At 36.1% G+C, this 17,218-nt stretch overlaps 1 protein-coding gene across 1 annotated transcript in view; it reads right to left on the bottom strand.

The window, feature by feature from the left end:
• Positions 1 to 17,218, bottom strand: part of CDKAL1 (CDK5 regulatory subunit associated protein 1 like 1) — a 409,356-nt gene that overhangs the window by 206,462 nt on the left and 185,676 nt on the right. Inside the window, 1 exon segment of the mRNA XM_032688042.1 lies at positions 15,493 to 15,603. Within this exon segment, the coding sequence (XP_032543933.1) occupies positions 15,493 to 15,603 (111 nt within the window).

Below are 17,218 nucleotides of genomic sequence, written 5' to 3'. Positions count from 1 at the left end.
CTCTGGGTAATTTCACTGCAGGCGGCTCAGTCGGATGCAGTGTTCCCACATGTGACAGACCATCCTATGCTGCCTTCAGTAAAGGGTATGGCACTGAGGAGCTGCAGCAGGCATGCCCAAAGAAATCACTCTTATGATGCTGAGAGTAAGTTTTGTCCAGACATGCCGTTTGAATCTCTCTTATTTCCACACCCAAGAATGGTAAGATGCTTCTCCTTGTACGGAAGACAGAAAAATCTACTTGCAGAAACTGGAAAGTACTGAAGTAGGAAGAAAAGATAAGTCTGCTATACCCTTCCAGTCGCTGAATGCACTTGACATTTACAAGGTTTAGCAGAAAATGTATTTATTCTAGGTAATTACCTGAAGTAGTCTACAAGCACATGTATTTCCAGTGAACATGAAATACACCTCCATAGATTAACCAGAAGGTCTTTAAAAACCCCAGAGTTTCTAAGTAAGAATGTCTTCTCTACTGATAATGAAACAGAACTTCCTTGAACTCTTCATTAACCCTTCCTCTTTCATATCCTACAACCAGAAGCTCTACTTATTCCGCTTTGCTATAATAAAATGTGTTCTACACAAAATTCTGTTCATGTCATCTGTGTTCAAACAACAGTACTCAGTACTTCTTCACATACTAATGTAACATTAGCTCATCTGAATAATGTAGTCCACACATATTTTAGTTTAAATATATAAAGGTAAACTTTACTGTTGGAAGAGTATTACATAATACTTGCATTAGACAGATCTCTGTCAAGTGAGTGCTATGAGTATTTCTGGCTGTCTTCCAGTGAGACGTTAAAAATTAAATCTTTTAAGAAGTGTTATTTCTAATGCTCAACTTTTGTTCAAAAAGTATGTCTGTCAGCTTATTGTTCATCCAAACCCAATGAAAAGCTCTACTCTGGTAATGAGTAGGATTCCTACTGTGCAACCAAAAAGAAGTTTGGGGGAAAAAAAAAAGGCAGCTGGGAAACTGGATTTTTCTGCTCTGCAGAGTACTCATACAGATTAAAAATCGTACGTTTTATCTACATGCAGCAAATTTAATTTTGATATACACATATCTATCCTGCTCTCCAAACAGCTTCATTTTCTTAACCATTACTTATTCCTTTCCTTAAATAATTTGGAAATTTCTGAGGTTTTCACCACAAACTGAAGGTTAAGCAATGTAGATTCTGGTGAGCTAACCACAAAACAAGCCGTCAAAAAATCTAGTCAAGAGAGAACAACTTGTTCCAATTCCAGAGGAGGAAAGTCCAAATGAAATGCCCCTTCTTGGGGGGCAGTGTTACTTAGGTAGAGGACAAGTGCTTACTCCAACCACGTGGACTTTTCAACGGTGACACAGACAACTCAGATTTCACCTTTAAAATTTACCAAAAAAAGTCTCAGAGATTTCTGAGGTCTGGTTTACATGGCACACCTCAAAATTTCACTTAACAGTACACATTAATTTTCTAAAGTGACTCAGGTGTTACACCTCATGCAACACAGCATTATAATCCTGAAATAATAAAAGTAATTTAACGAGCAGGAGATACATTTAGGAAATCAGGCAACAGGCATGCTTAACTTAGGATAGCTGAAATCATTCTGGGCCATGACAGCTACAATCATTTTAATATCTAACATTGTGTTAACTTTCAAATCAATGCCTTGTGACATGAAACGCCTCCAAACGATGGAAACCAATACAGAGTTCAATCATTTCAGGAAACTCTGCTGTTATGAAATGGTATATTGAAAGGTTAACATCTGCCATTCGAGGAAAAGATAAAAACTGGAAAAGAGAGGCAAACTTTCAGGCTCGGGGAGGTCCATTTTTTCCATTATCACTGCACTTCTTACCACAATTTGATAAGAAGTGGATCTGGCAGATTTTGCTAAAACTTACTTTCGAAGGAAACCATTAAGCCATTTTCATAACACGAAGGACATGTTCAGGTGAAGGAATGAAATGCTTTCAAATGTTTTCCTCTTCATTGAGACATCAGCAGACACTTAATTTGAGAAACTGACACTACTTAGCCTGTTCTCCACAACAGATCCAGACAGACGAGCTAATATCCATTTCACAGTGAATTTCAGCGCAATCCACGCAACTGTAACACAAGGGTCTGTCTGCTCCACTGTTTCAGTGAAAATACATTTGTTACATGTACTCCACCTTTGCTTACCCCTCAAACACAGGACCTGAACTTATTTCTAAGACAAGGTATTTTAGCACCCATTTCCTAATTAGTTTTTTAGCATCATTTTTTCTAATTCATTTTTGAAAGAGGAAAAATAAATTGCAAGAGGAAAGAAAGCAATATTCTCACACAACACCCCACCCCCCCACACCTCCATGATTTGTACTAGAGCATCCTATAAGTCATGACATGTTTTTCATGTCCTTTCCACTTGGTATATCTCCAGCATATAAGGCATCAATTTTTTGTCACCAACAGGACAGTTTCTGATAAAATAGTTTCACAGTGGAGTAAAAAAATTAAATGTCTCTCCTAAAAAGTTTCCAGATGACTGATACACATTAAACTCAGAAATAAAAATTGATATAAAAATACTTGCTAGACAACCTGGAAAAAAAAAATCTATGGGTACAGAAACACGTGAAGTTCACAGTTTACTATGTATATACAATTTTTCAGGTTAAAAATTGTTTGCACAATCAGTGCAAAACTAACAGACCTTCATCACTATCATCCACTAATACAGAAGACTGAAAGAGTAATAAAAATAAGTAATGGGTTTTGTTACAAGCATAAACTCTCAACACATTTCTTTTATTAGGAATCAAGACTAAAGAAATTAGTTCTGTGAGGAAATAATTGAATGTATAAAAGAATTTTATTTCTTTTAACATGCAAAGCAAATAAGAACTTGTGCAATGTAGCAAAAGAGTTCCCAGTTCTTGAATATTTTACATTAGATTCTCTCTCGCCTTTTCATCTGCTAAGTTAGTTTTGTAAAAAATTTGAGAAAAAAATATCTCTGTCCAGAATGCCTAGCAGCATGGCCATAAACACTTTCCACTTTTGAGTACCTCTGATATTTGACAGCTCTACGAGCACTTGAACATCATTTATCACGTTTATTTTTAATAGCTCTCCCTGGGCACAGCTGCCTTGGATGCCAATCTTCTTTTCTTTTGCCTCCTGTAAATATTTGAAATAGCTATTCATTAACAGTTGCAGATTTATTCGGCACTGTTGTACTGCTTGTGAACTGGAAATAGCTTTTATTTTTCTCTCCCTATCTTCTGGCTGATCTGAAAAATGCCTGCTGTTTAGGTTCAATCTGTCAGGATTGAAATTATGCTCCAGCTGAGAGCTAATCAAGGGTATCTGACCTGGTTTACAAATAAACTAGGAATAAGAACACTATTTTTTTTCCTTTTTGCTTTAGGACATTAGGCCCATATATGAAAACAAACCATGACCAGGTCACAAATACAGTCACCCTAAATTAAAGCAGAAACAACTGGTCCTCACAGGTATCTTCCTAAAGGTTCTGGAGTATTCTGAACCCTGACTGACAACTCTTACGCCTCACTTACATGCAATATTTGAATTTCAGATTTCAGTACTTTTGAACAACATACACAGCATTGAAAAGGCATATATTTAAGCAATCAAGACACCCTGGTGTGCACATCAGGAGTCCCACATAGCTGTACAAATCACAGATTTTATTTTCATGGGGCGATATTGCAGAAAAAAAAAATTCTGTGTCATTCATGGTGATTGCTCCTAATCTATTTTCACATACAACCAAACTGAATAAAAGCCACCTCTCTAACATCTGAACTTAACAAGTTGTACAAAACTCTTCAAAAGTGCATTTTAAGACCTGTTTGCTTTGATTTTAGACTTTGATTTTAGACAGAGCTTCCTAAGATTTATCAGTGCAAATTGCAACAAAGTTATCATTTCCGTAGATCTTAATAATAAAATAATAAAATCAATGCACCTTTTTCATTTCATCACATAACACTTTTAAAGGTCTTCAGAAGAAAGCTATCTCTGATCAAAACAGCTCTTAGTTTGCTATTATATTAATCTTAACATTTTCAATCTTATATTAGCATTAGATATGGAGATGACATGGCCTTGAGTCACAATGGTACTGCACAACATACCCACAAGACCATCCATACTGCAAAACCCAACCTAGACTCGTAAGGTAAGCCTTCATCACAAAACGTGACAGAGAGCAATATTAAAATTATAAGGCACACTTTACTCAAAGTAAACTGGGGAAAATTAGTTACTTGCTGAAATACAGCTTAAAAACAGTCATGAGTAAGACAACTAGTCAGTTTAGCCTGGTGTCTTCTCCCACAGGATGCTTAGTGGAGAATATAAACACAGGCAGTATAAAGTTATTTGCTGAATACTTAGCAAACTGCAGCACCCTCTGTAAGATTTGTTATTATTTAAAGAAAAGGGATTCTTCTTCCAAATAGGCAAGCTTCCACTATGTCCTATGCTAGGGAGCTTCACAGCTTTCACCACATTATGAGCTTGAGAATCCCATTGCAATTTGTTCTGAACGCAGTTTCACTTGCTAGTTTCACTTAAGGCCTTGAGACCTTGTATGTGTTGAGATATCTAGCACTGCTGTTCATGTTAAGAAGTAGGTGGCTGATCACTCGTCTTGCAGTAGAAGGGGCAGTGGGGTACATATGACAGGACTCATTTAGCCCATAAACCAAAATGCAGCAAGACAGTGTGCAAACTTCATTCTGAGAGGTTCTAGTTCTGTTACAACTCCTATGCTCCGAGAAAGGAGTGTTCTCCTTCACATTCCCATGGCAAAGAAAGAAAAAAGTTAGCAGAAGATATCCTCTTGACTAGTCTTGTCAGCAGCACAGAATGGTTAACACTTGTTCCTACAGAAGGCCAAACTATCCAGGAGCAGACTACTTATGAAATGATAAAAGAAATCATTGCTGCATTATGATAAATTACCTTTGGACACATTAAAGATGATCTATACTATACTTGGTAGATGTCTGGTGAAACACAGTGCATCAGATTTGTTAAATAAACAATTTGGATTCTGGTCACCACATCTGTTTCACAGTAGAAACTGCTCATGGTATTTTCACAGGAGCTATGGAAAGATCCAAATAGCTGATTGCACTACAGCATGCAGGGTTGAGTATGATAGTACTCTCATAATGTTTTGAAAATATTTCTAGTCCAGGTTTTAAAAAATCAGCAGTAAATACATGAGTAAAATATGTATTATCAAAGAAATACAACAAGTTCCCAAAGTTGAACCAATATTTACAAGTGAAAAAAAATACTGAAATAAAATCCAGTTCACCCATGGTTAAGAAGCCGCATAAAACCAAACTTTTATTTTCAAACCACATTAAAGATACAAATTTTCCTTTTCCTGAAAATAAAATCAATTAAAAAGATAGGCCATGCTTTAATTTAACTGTTTTTAAACTCAAGACTAAATACACACAAACCCAAATTTATCTGCCTGGTAGAGTCTTGAACTAACAGCTGTGGCATTACTGAACCTCATGTTTTACACTCCATTTCAAATAATGCAAACTTAACAAAAATTATTTTATAAATAAAATTAACAATGCTATCCAGCTTTCATCTGCTGCTGTTCCACTGAATAAGCATGGAAAGAGCATAACACACACTACTCTTGTTTAAAACAAACAAATTTAAAAAAAATATAAAGGAAACATCATATTCATGAGCTCTGCTCAAGAAGTCACAAGTTAGCCAAACATGCTATTAGTAACCATGAAGACAAGAGTGTGTTGCAACTCTCACTTTTCCCCTTCCCCAGTTAAGGCATATCCTGCCTTTGGAGGAGGAGAGAAGACACCCCAGTATGTCCAGTATCACATGAAGGTTTGTAGGGCCATTTCTTATCCCACAAGCCACATAAACTGGCATAGGAAAAAGCAGCTCAGTGATGAGAGAAGAGCTTGGGCAGATCACTACACCTAGTTTTCCTGACATCCCTCCAACGCCTTTCTCCAAAGGTCTAGTTCCACTGGGACATTGCAGAATTGTACTTCTATAATGTCAGCATCTGGGAAGATTCAACTTTTCCCAGTTACTAATGTCACCCCTTCAGGTTTCTAAAAATGCATTCAGTTTTACCCCAGATCAGTCCCCCAGCCTGCTTCATACAAGGAACAGTCTCTCAGCAAGAAAGCAGGTGGCCTGAGCAAAGGATGAAAAAAAAAAGGGGGGAGGGGAAAGAGGAATAGAGATGGCCAAGAAATGCTCCTTTTACCTGTAATGGTTGCTTAAAGTACAGCTGAAACTATAGCCTAAGGTTGAAGATGAAGTAGTATTTTTAATTGTATACATCTCTGCTTTGGCTCCTTTCTATTACACTTTTATTTCAAACAAAAATAAAAGGCGCTTTTTTTTTCATAATGATACAAAATTAAACTGACTGGCTGTCATTCAAGGATTTAAACAGCACAAATGCAAATATTTGAGTAGGAAAATAAAAAGGAATAAGAAGACCAAATTATATAGAGTAAATGTGACCAAAAATTGGAGTTTTCTTTCTGTTGAAGAAAAAAAAATACAACCTTTGTGAAACAGACTTTTCTGGTTCTTTAAACTGCCAAAGCTAAGAGATTAGTGGAGTCTTATTGTCTGTAGAAGTCTTAGTCAGGCATGCAAAATAACCGTTCACACACATTTTGTAATCTTATTTCCAACACTGTAAGCTACAACAACCCCTGCACAGTCAAAAAGACTTAATAAAAACGGAACATTACTAGACTAGGGTTGATGGAGACAAAAAGGTAATCTGGTCATGCTATGAGACATTTTGGCAACAGCATCAATACATCTGGCAAGTTATCTTCTGGACAATGCTTGTGTACCTCCGAAAATACTAAAAGAGAGGACAACATCTTAAACCAACAATTGTCTGGATTTTAAAAAAATATGCATTTTATTTCATATTACAGCATTAATAGGATTTATATTTCGGAACAAACAACCATGATATGAACAACACTTCGAAGCATCCAAGGAATCTATTTAAAGCTATTCAAACATAATAATCCCCATGGAGGGGAATATATTACTTTCAGAAACACAAGCCAGCACATAGAAACTTTGACTCTTGATGAAAATCTTCATGTAAACATGATTTTTTGCAAATTCTAGGGGGATATCTCCTCATTAAATGAATGACCATTCCTTGTTACTGCATTATCTTCCTTCAAATCTTTCCCAAATAACAAACTTTCCTCTGCCATCACACACAAGAATCCGGACAATGCCACAGTAGTAAATACACTGACCAAGCACGTTTATCCTGAGTGCAATATTGTATTATTCTACTGCATTTCTCTTCAACTGTTTACAACACAACATTACAAGCTCTTTGGGGCCACAGGTTTGTTTTGTTTTGTTTTTTCAAAGGTACACAGTACTTATACAGAAGGAATTATACAAATGGTAAAGAGTGACAAAGTGGTTTTCCTTGCAAGGCAATGGCCCAGTTACAGTTTTGCACATTACAATGCATACTTGCAAAAGCTAGTGTGATTCATTTGTGTCCTAACTGAGGCATGGGCATGACTTTTTGGCAAATTAACTCCTATGTCATGATTGTTCTATGAGGCTGTAATATGCACAATTAAATGGATTGAAGGGATTAAAACCTCTATCAACAGCAGAAGAAGACATTAACACATGAAGCAAAAGAGACAGAGGTTTCCCTTCCTTGTTTCTGATGCCTAGGATCACAGGAGACCCACAGAAAGGAAAAAAAAATGGCATGAAATCATATAATATTGATAAAATATAGAGTATGCCTACAAAATTTAACCAGCAAAAATCAAGTGAGTTTCCACAAAGCCCACTAGAACCAGGCATAAAATTTAATTGTTTTTTTTAAAAAGGTGACCTGAGGCAAAGTATCTACCACACAAAGGCATGAAGGCCTCCAAAACTGTTCAATAATAAAAGTTTTTCTGTTTTCTAAACCTGTCATGAATAACATGTTTTCCTAACGTAATTCTTTCAAATAATTAGATAATCTTAACCAGAAGTATCAATTAAAGCTTGACAGAGTTATAAGGAAATGAAAGCAAGATTATATTACTGAAAGTTCTTGGCAACTATAAAATCAGAAGATGCTATGGTCTACACCCTTAATGAAAATATTAACAACATTTTAGACTAAATCTGAGCCTGCTGCTGATTCTTAGCGTTTCTGTGAAAAACAGTGGCATGTTGTGAATCCCAGAATCCTTTGTGGCCAGAGGGCACAGAGATGATCAGTATGTTTAATATTTTGATGACAACATCAAACATACTGCAAGTGCACTGCAGAGTGATCAGCCTTTGGCAAAAGATCTTGAAAACACCGAATTTATTCTGCATGAGTCTATCACTTAGCATGTGCAATAGGTTTGAAGCATTCTGACAGCAGTGGATTGACTGCACACACAACACACTACAAATGCACAAGAATGGCTACACGGCTTTTGGCTCAAAGTCAGCTCACATCTGGCCATCTCAGAAGGAGACATCAACTCTAACTGCAAAAGACCAAGTAAAAACATGCAAAACAAAGTAAAAACATGCAGAGAAAATTAATTTTTTTAAACACAACTATTTTTAATAAAATAAAGGATTAGCATAAACCCCACATAGATACATTTTAACACTTATTTAAATGTCATAATAAAATGAATGGAGGCAATTTTTTAAAACATGTTAATAATGGTGTTGTCCAAATGCTTCTTCAACACTGACCAGCTCGGGGCATTGACCACCACTGTAGCAAACCTGTTCCAGGGCATGAGCATCCTCTCAGTTAAGAAGTATTTCCTCATGTCAAGTCCAAACCTCCCCTGAGGGATGCAGCTTTGAGCCACTCCCATGCTTCCTGACAGTAGATGCCAGAAAAAAAGAGATCAGCACTTCCCCCTCCCCTTCTCAGAAAGCTGGAGAGAGCAATGAGGAAAAAAGCTAGACACCAATAACTTCATGTAATTGCCACATTTCTGAAGTACAATTTAAAATAATGCAAAGGAACTTTTTATGCAATAAGACATGCAGAAGACAACAGAAATAACAGCAACATCTTTGTCAACTTGACTGTATAAAAAAGTGTGCAAAAAAGATGGTAGGGAATTTTGTTCAGTGCCAAGAGGAAAGCTCACTTAACTTCTAATTTTCTTACTCAAAAGAAGCTTGAAAATATCCATGATATTGTAATCTACTACAATGAAAGACATATTTTTATCCTTTAAAAATACCTCTTTGCTGTACGATGTTGGTTATGTGTGTTGAAACATCTGCTACACAGCAGTTCTTACACACCTGAAGACACCGCTTCTAATCACTACTGATGGATTGTAATTATATCTTTTTCTTTAAGGATCATTAGAAAAAGCTACATGCAGCCAATGAAAACTGATTCATTATGCTATCCCATATAACCCTACGAAATGGCAGGCTAGTACCAAAATATTTATTTTGGCCTAAGTGTTCCATGAATTAGAAAGGTCAGAAGGAAAAAAACTTAATACATTCATAAGACACAAAAGACAATACAGAAAGAATTTTAATAAACTTAATAACAACAACAAAAAACCCTAGCTCTCTAGCTATAGCCAAAAAGCACAGAAAAACAAAGAGAGGTTGTTTATCAAAGTGTCTCAAATACAGCAGCCCAAGCTCCCTGGAATGCAATTTCAAATTATACTTCAGGAGCAATATTAGAATAAAGTCTACTTCCCCTACAAGTCAGTAAAAAGGTTGACAGAAGAGGTTTGCCTTAGAAAAATACTGTCACCATTTTCCTCCTTCCTCCCAAGGAAGTTAAAAAACTCAGTTCCCAGACATCAGTGGGTAACAGCAGTGCACTTTTCTATGTGTTGAATTTGTTAGCCAACATGTAGCTCAACGAAGTCTCTTCATCCCATGGAAGAACGGTCAGATTTCTTTCACGATAGTTGAAAGGAATTGGGAAATAAAATTTAGAACAAAGATGCATGGAAAAAATGTTTGACTTCTGATAATGCTGAGAGACCACAGAAGTGTCAGTGTGGTGTAATAAGAGTACATACACTTGGGTAACCGAACACTGACACTCAGAGAGCAAAAACATTAGTGAGCAAGGAACTAAGATCAGCTGAGTAAGTTTTCCTTGTGGGGCAGGCTTAGGATCATTGGCAAAGGCCTTGTTTAAACAACCAAGACAGCTTATTCACTCCTGGGTCTGTGTCCAGGCTCCCAGTGTTTCTATCACATCAAGGTGAGACCTGTGCCTACAACTGCTCTCCCTACAGTGTTAGTTTCAACTCTAGAAGGACCGTGAGTACACAGCCCAGGTCTCCCTCTGGATAACTGGGCACCCATTCCCTGTCAGCATGTTCAGAGACCAAACCCACCACTGAGAGCGTAGCCTAAGCATCCTAATTTGGTACCGCTTCTGCTAATTAACAGGAAACTAAAAACACTGCTGATACTTAATATTTGTCCTTTAATGACTGTCAGCTGCTCTGAAATCATACAGAGAACTTAACTGGTAGTTTTACACCAGTAGTGTAAAACAGGTACTAGTAATAAAGCAGAATGTCTTGACAGTTCTTCTTAAGAACTACTAAAACCAAAGATCCTCAGCAAAGCTCAGAGTGATCTGAAAAGCTCTGAAAAACAGTCACATTATATAAAATCAATCCTTATCATTATGAATGACCATCTGCTTCCAGTAAACTTGTAGAGAGAAAAATATTTAACGTGAATCTCCTTTAAAGTCTCAATACTCCAAGATCTACCAGATTAGGGATAATTGCTAAAGATAACCAATGAAAGCCAAAACTCCTAATTTTATTGCTACTCCTCTCTTTTGTAATGTCACATGTTGTCAAGATTTCCTAACCAGAATATTGGAATAAAAATAAATTATATTTTGCCATTACAATTATCCATCCAGAACCAATTGTTCCACACAGTTTGAGAAACAGTGTTTCTCAACCAGATGTGACTTTCATTTGAGCACCCTGGTTGCTACCACAAAATCAGCTAATATAGTAGTAATTATAGAGTGTACATTTTAATAGCAGTATATTCCCTGCCACCTGCAACAGGCAGGCAATGCTAAAGAAGTGTAGTTTTGTACTGGTAAATGCAGAAGATTTTCATTTTAAACTAGAAAGAAATAACAGCTAACTCCATAAAAATATTTATATTTCTAATTTAGTTTGCTGAATGGGCAAAAAACTGCTTGTAATATAAAGTATTATCTTTGCCCAGAAAGTCTCTCACAATATGTAGGTTTTAAAAATCACTAGGTAGCATTTTCTGTTAGGTATCCTTTCACGATCATGGAAATCCCGCTTAAGGAAAAAGAAAATCAACTTAAAATCCTGCAATTTATCCAAAGCCATCCCAAGACACCACTCCACACAACATTCAAACCTCAGACTTGTTTAACTTTTGTGTCTCCTTGGCACACTGTTCACCAATGGCAGCTATGCCAGCCTTCCACTTCATATACTAAGCAAACCCACTTTGTTATATATAAAGTAGCTTTGGGAAGGAAAGAAAGAGCCCTCTCATAACTGTAAATGCAATCCCTAAAATAAAGCATTGAACATGACACAGCACATTTTGAAAAAAAAACATACTGATGAATTGATGAGCCAAAGAAAGTGCTGTACAATCAGCTATAGAAAAACTCTTTGCATAAATAACCTTACAGTAGACATTTGTTCTCTACTCAAAGACCACTTCACTGTATTTCACAATACTTTTTCTATTACTAGCTGTCTTACACAAGTCTGCTATATATTGCAATTTGACAAGTCTGACCATGTAAAAAATTTAACTACTTACTAAAAGTTGAACTTTACAGAAAAAAAATATTAAAGTTAAATAAGAAAAAAACTCAATAGACTACTTTCAATTTGAGATAGATTACTTTGTCAATGAAATTTTGTGAATTATTGAAGTTGATGTCAGTTGTAACTTCAAAACTACTATGGAGGTCAGACAGGAAACATGACCCATACAAAGTATGCAAAACCCCCTCCATTTCAGTACACTTTAACACTTAGTCCAATGTATTCAGTATGCAGCATGTACGAGAACCCTACAACACACTATTTGTGCACGTTACACTGAATTTAAGATATTACAATAATATACAAAAAGAAAAACAACTTAATTCAGAGGTTAGACACCTACAAGATATAGGCTGATACTTGTTCAATCGCGGCGATTTCAGTCATCTCTTTTTAATCAGCAGGTTTAAATCAAGTTTATGTTTATACAAATAATCTGAACACTCGTGTAAATTATTACAGCTCCACCATCTGCTGTCATCTAGTTACCATTCTCAGCTGAGTATTGATCTTTTATTTTAAAAATTGACCAAAAAGATTAAGGTTTGGACCCTAAAGTATACTGAAATAAATGCCTACTTACCTACGTTATGTATGCAAAACTCTCAAAACCCACCAGCTAAATAAAGTCACAGAGCTGAATTTTGACTGAAAAGCGTAAGAATTTAAAAAATCTTCAGAAGTCATCTTGGAGAAAAACATCGAAGAGAGTGATGCTGTCAGGCACCACCTTACAGCTGCTGTCACGCAGATGTCATACTATTATCTACCATATTATTATGGAAGTCCAAGAGTGGTCCACTAATTACTTGAAATGGTTTGCAGACAAGTAATGCAGCATATCCTACAGCTTGGAAATTCTTGCATAGAGTTATCCTACCCAGATGCTGCAATACAGAAGTGACTGAAGAAAAATTAGGAATATCTGACCACAACACTAAAGCTAGTTCTGGCAACATACTGATGATACAAACAATGCTTCTAGATGTTAACTGCAATCTTACCAAAGTGTGATCACCTGAATAAAGCATTTTAGAGAACTTCTTTGGGTTGAGATTTATGGGCCTGTAATAAAATGTCCTGAAATATAGGTCTTCTAATCCATTTTCAGTGTGTTCCACAATGGAAACATCCCATCTTTCAAGCCTATCAAGTTGTGTACTGCAGGAATATATACATACTAAACACTGCGAACAACATCAGTCTCTCTTTTCTTATATGACTCAATCCTGCAGTTATACAAAATAATCACATACTGTTTTGCTGCTGTTCTTCTAAGATACTTGAGTTCTCCCAACAACAATTCCAAAGTGGAATAACTTTTCATCACGCATCTGTAACTCTCTGCATTTTTCACTAGAGCTTCAGCAACACATCTTCTGAGAAAACAGAAGTGATTGTTGAAGAGACTGTGGCTCAGTAACTCAGCAAGAGATTGAATAATGACCTTGAATTGCTTAAGTCTTTCACTTGATTGATGAAGTTTCTGCAGCCCAGCTGCAGCAAGCTGGCAGCAGTAAATTCTCCATACACTGTAAACTAAGTATCTGACTATTTCATCCCTGTTTCTAAGTATGTGAAAGCTGGAGCCAAAGCCTGTCATTTTACAACTCAGTACTTGCTTCTTTTCTTATGTCCTCTAACAGAGGTACTACTGTAAGGCCAAATAAGAATAGAACTCCCTGGAGATGCCTGCTGTGAGACATGTCATAGCATTTCTTCAAGAAACTTCCAAACAATAGCTTAAGGGTAGCTTTTTCCATTAGAAATCAAGTTATTTTGAAACAGCCAATATTTATAATAAAGGCCATAGTGCAGCAGATGAATAGAATTACTGATTTTTCAATCCAAATGTACAATACTTGAAGTTAAAAGTACCTTCCAAAATTTCACATTCGTTGTCGGCAAAGACAAATAAAACTCCAGTATTCTTTCTTGTTATATTGAGTAAATACATCTTTATGTTAATATAATGTGGACTTCGTGGCATATAAACACAATTATAAGAGGACAGACAAGTCTGATTTTTTTTCCCACACATACCATAAATCTAAATAAAATTTAAACAGTTAACTTAAGAAAGATCATAATCCTGACTATATTGCCCAGATCTTCTCTTATCTTTGCCATATGTACTTGCTGAATAGTCCAAAGTTTCTTCAGAACTTTTCAATAGCTATGTAGTGCTATCTGAATAACACTATTCTTATGCTACTTATAAATGGCAGCTTCTCTCCTGCTCAATAAGTGACTACTTATCGATTTCAAAATCACCCATCTTGTACTTCTAGCTTTCTGAAACGTTTCCTGAACTTCTTCCCCACCAAAATAATAAGTGTATTTACACATCTTGTATTTCAGTTACTGACCATTTCATAATATGCCTACAGGTTTTAGAAAATTGTGCTACTAAACAAGAAACCTGACACATGATAGGATTCCTGTCTATCGTAACAGACAATCCAATTCACAGCAAAGACAGCATTAATTCTACAAACCCAAGAGAGGAGCTTGGCTTTTAACAAAAGCAAAAGAAAAAAGCATTTGCAATCTTAAAGGAGAACTTTTTGTGTGGATAATGTAGAAATTAGAATTTATAAACATGGGCTTTGATTACAAAAAGATCTGTTCCCTGAATACTACTGATAGAAATAGCTAGAAGTTCATCACTGACATTAATGAGGTTCATTATGGATCTCTAAATAAGGATGGATTTAAAAACACTTTTAATCATTGGAGACCTACTTCTTACTAGAACAGTTGCAACACTCAGAGCCATGTTGTTTGTATATGCAAAGAGGATGTGACAACAAATGTTGCATTTATTGCTCTGCTTTCAATTCAAAGTATTTGATACAGAAAAGGAAGGAGCTGCTACAGCAGAATTACCTCTGTATTTTAAAATGTACATTTAATCTTCCAGAATGCCTCTTACCAGCATCATTTGGAAATCTGTATTTTTGAGACATAGGTAAAATTTAAAGAACAAATATTAAGAAACAATAAAGCTATCATAACTACCAGACTTACATGAGTTTAGGCAGCTACTGGCACAGAGAGTGTACTGCAGGAAAAACTTTTGATGTTTGATTGAATCCACGTGACATTATAAATATTATAGTAAACTTAAAAGCTCTTAGGCATAGTATAACTCTTAGAAACATCCCAGAACTTCTCTTGGAAATCCATTACCAGAAAAAGCAATGTATCCCTAAACAGGGTTTTAAGAATCCTAGGGAGGCTCATGAAATTTACTTTATAGTTGAGTGAAAATAGGTTACTGTCTTACTCTTTAAGAAACCAGAGATAGAGTAAAATGACCAAATTTTACAGTTCCTCTGTTACAAAAAAAAAAAAAGTTCCTTGCATAGAACTTCATTTGAGCAACCCTAAAACCAAAATGAAATATTCCTTATGGTAGGACTAAATTTTGTAAACAGAGGTGCACATCACAATGAAAGCATGGTTTTTCACCCCAAAGGCCCTGCCAGACACAGCTATGACTATTAAGAACATCAGTACGGTAACAGAGGCATAATGTATCACAATCATTACCTGTGAAAATAAGACGTTTCAACGTCTGACTTTTTTTGAAGGGATAAAACTCCTTACCTTGAAAAGACTGTTTGGCTCTGTCCACTAGTTCTTCAATTGGATAACTTGCTAGATCTCCTCTGGCATGCTTAGTTTTACAGTAGGTACATGCATTGAGACACCTGTTTAGAAAATTAAAATGCTCAGTGTTTCTAACCAAGAAAACTTTTATATGCACAGCTATATTTTAAAGTACATCTGGGAAAATGAGATCCTGTACCTATGACCAGAAAATAGTAGTATTCCATTTTAAAATCAATGAAATAGTTTGACAAGTGTTTTGCCTTCCTAACTTCTTTCACATCTACATAGAAGGTGAAAAAATGATTAGTGGAAACCACACACAAAACCCAAGTGTTGGAATTCACATATTTTTAGAAAGTTATAGGTTAATAATTGTCCATTACTAAAGAGGAATCTTCAGGCTTCCAATCCCACTATTATATAAAAGATCCAACCTGAACAAGAATATAAAGGAAAAAAGTCCTGAAAGGCTTCAAGCAGATTTTAAAAACACGTGTATTTTTGAAAACACATTTCAGCTAATTTTTCCTTCTCTCCTTTGGTTTGTATAAACAAAACAAATAACGTAATGAGGGCAGAATCACCAAGCAGAAAGACAGCTTGGCACAAGAGATTGGGGAACTAATGAAAAGTCCCATAAGATAATGAAAGAATAATGTGAATGCTTTTAATTTACCTGACAATATAGTAAAGGCAGACTAATTCGAAGTACAAGGAGGGAAAATCAAAGCAAACAAAGACTATCACTCATTGTAACTTTTTCCTGGATTAGTTTTGGTTCCTGGTAGTGCCATGAATGCGATAAGCACAACATGAAAAGAAGCTTGTTGTGCTTCTTTTTTTTTTTCCTTCTCCCCTTTTTAAAGCTGATATTGCCCTACAGCTTTTTTTTGCATGGGGTTGTTGTGACTCATATGTAGGACCTGGCACTTCACCTTTTTGATACTCGTACCACTGGCCCATCGACCCAGACTGTTCAGCTCCCTCTGCAAAGCGAGCGACCTACTCTCCAGCTGATCAACACCCCTGCCCACCTTAAGTGTCATCTGCAGAACTACTGAAGATGCACTTGATCCCCTACTCCAGGTCATCAATAAAGACATTAAAGAGGACAAGGTGCCGGAAAAGGTGAACGTTCTAACTACAGGAGTATTACTATAGAACTTTCAAAACAGTACTGAAAAGGCAAAGTAACACCAGTTGGGTTCTGATGAAGGCATCAGCTACAAGACTGTGTTTACTGCTTGGATCTATTTTTTCATCTCTTACAATGTCTAGCATCTCCATGATTAGATGATTACTGCTTTGCAAACTCTAAATATTTTCCTTCACAAAGACTGCTCTTACATGTTAGTTCTACTTCATTTGCAAAAGCAGTGGTTCAGATAGGATAAAACACTGCACAAAATGTTTGCTTGGGTGCCCTCTTGCCCCTGCATATTACCTTCTTCATTCAACAGTCTTATTTTCTTCCAGAGAACATCTAGATAGCTCATGATTGTCTCTGCTAGACTGGATATGTTTATTATTTTTCCTGCCTATCAGACCCAAATACCTGATTTTAGCATCCACTTTAGATCAGAAAACTAAAATATAGTGCTTAACCACAGCAAGCACTGTTCTATTAACTAAAAACATATACAAAAAAGGCTGCCAGTAAAATATCCAACTCTCTGTTAAAAATAGGGGAAAAAAATCCCTAAATCTGAACAT

This window comes from Chiroxiphia lanceolata, chromosome 1 (genome assembly GCF_009829145.1).
Source record: "Chiroxiphia lanceolata isolate bChiLan1 chromosome 1, bChiLan1.pri, whole genome shotgun sequence".
Classification (NCBI taxonomy): Eukaryota; Metazoa; Chordata; class Aves; order Passeriformes; family Pipridae; genus Chiroxiphia; species Chiroxiphia lanceolata.
This window is presented reverse-complemented; position numbering and strand designations above follow the sequence as displayed.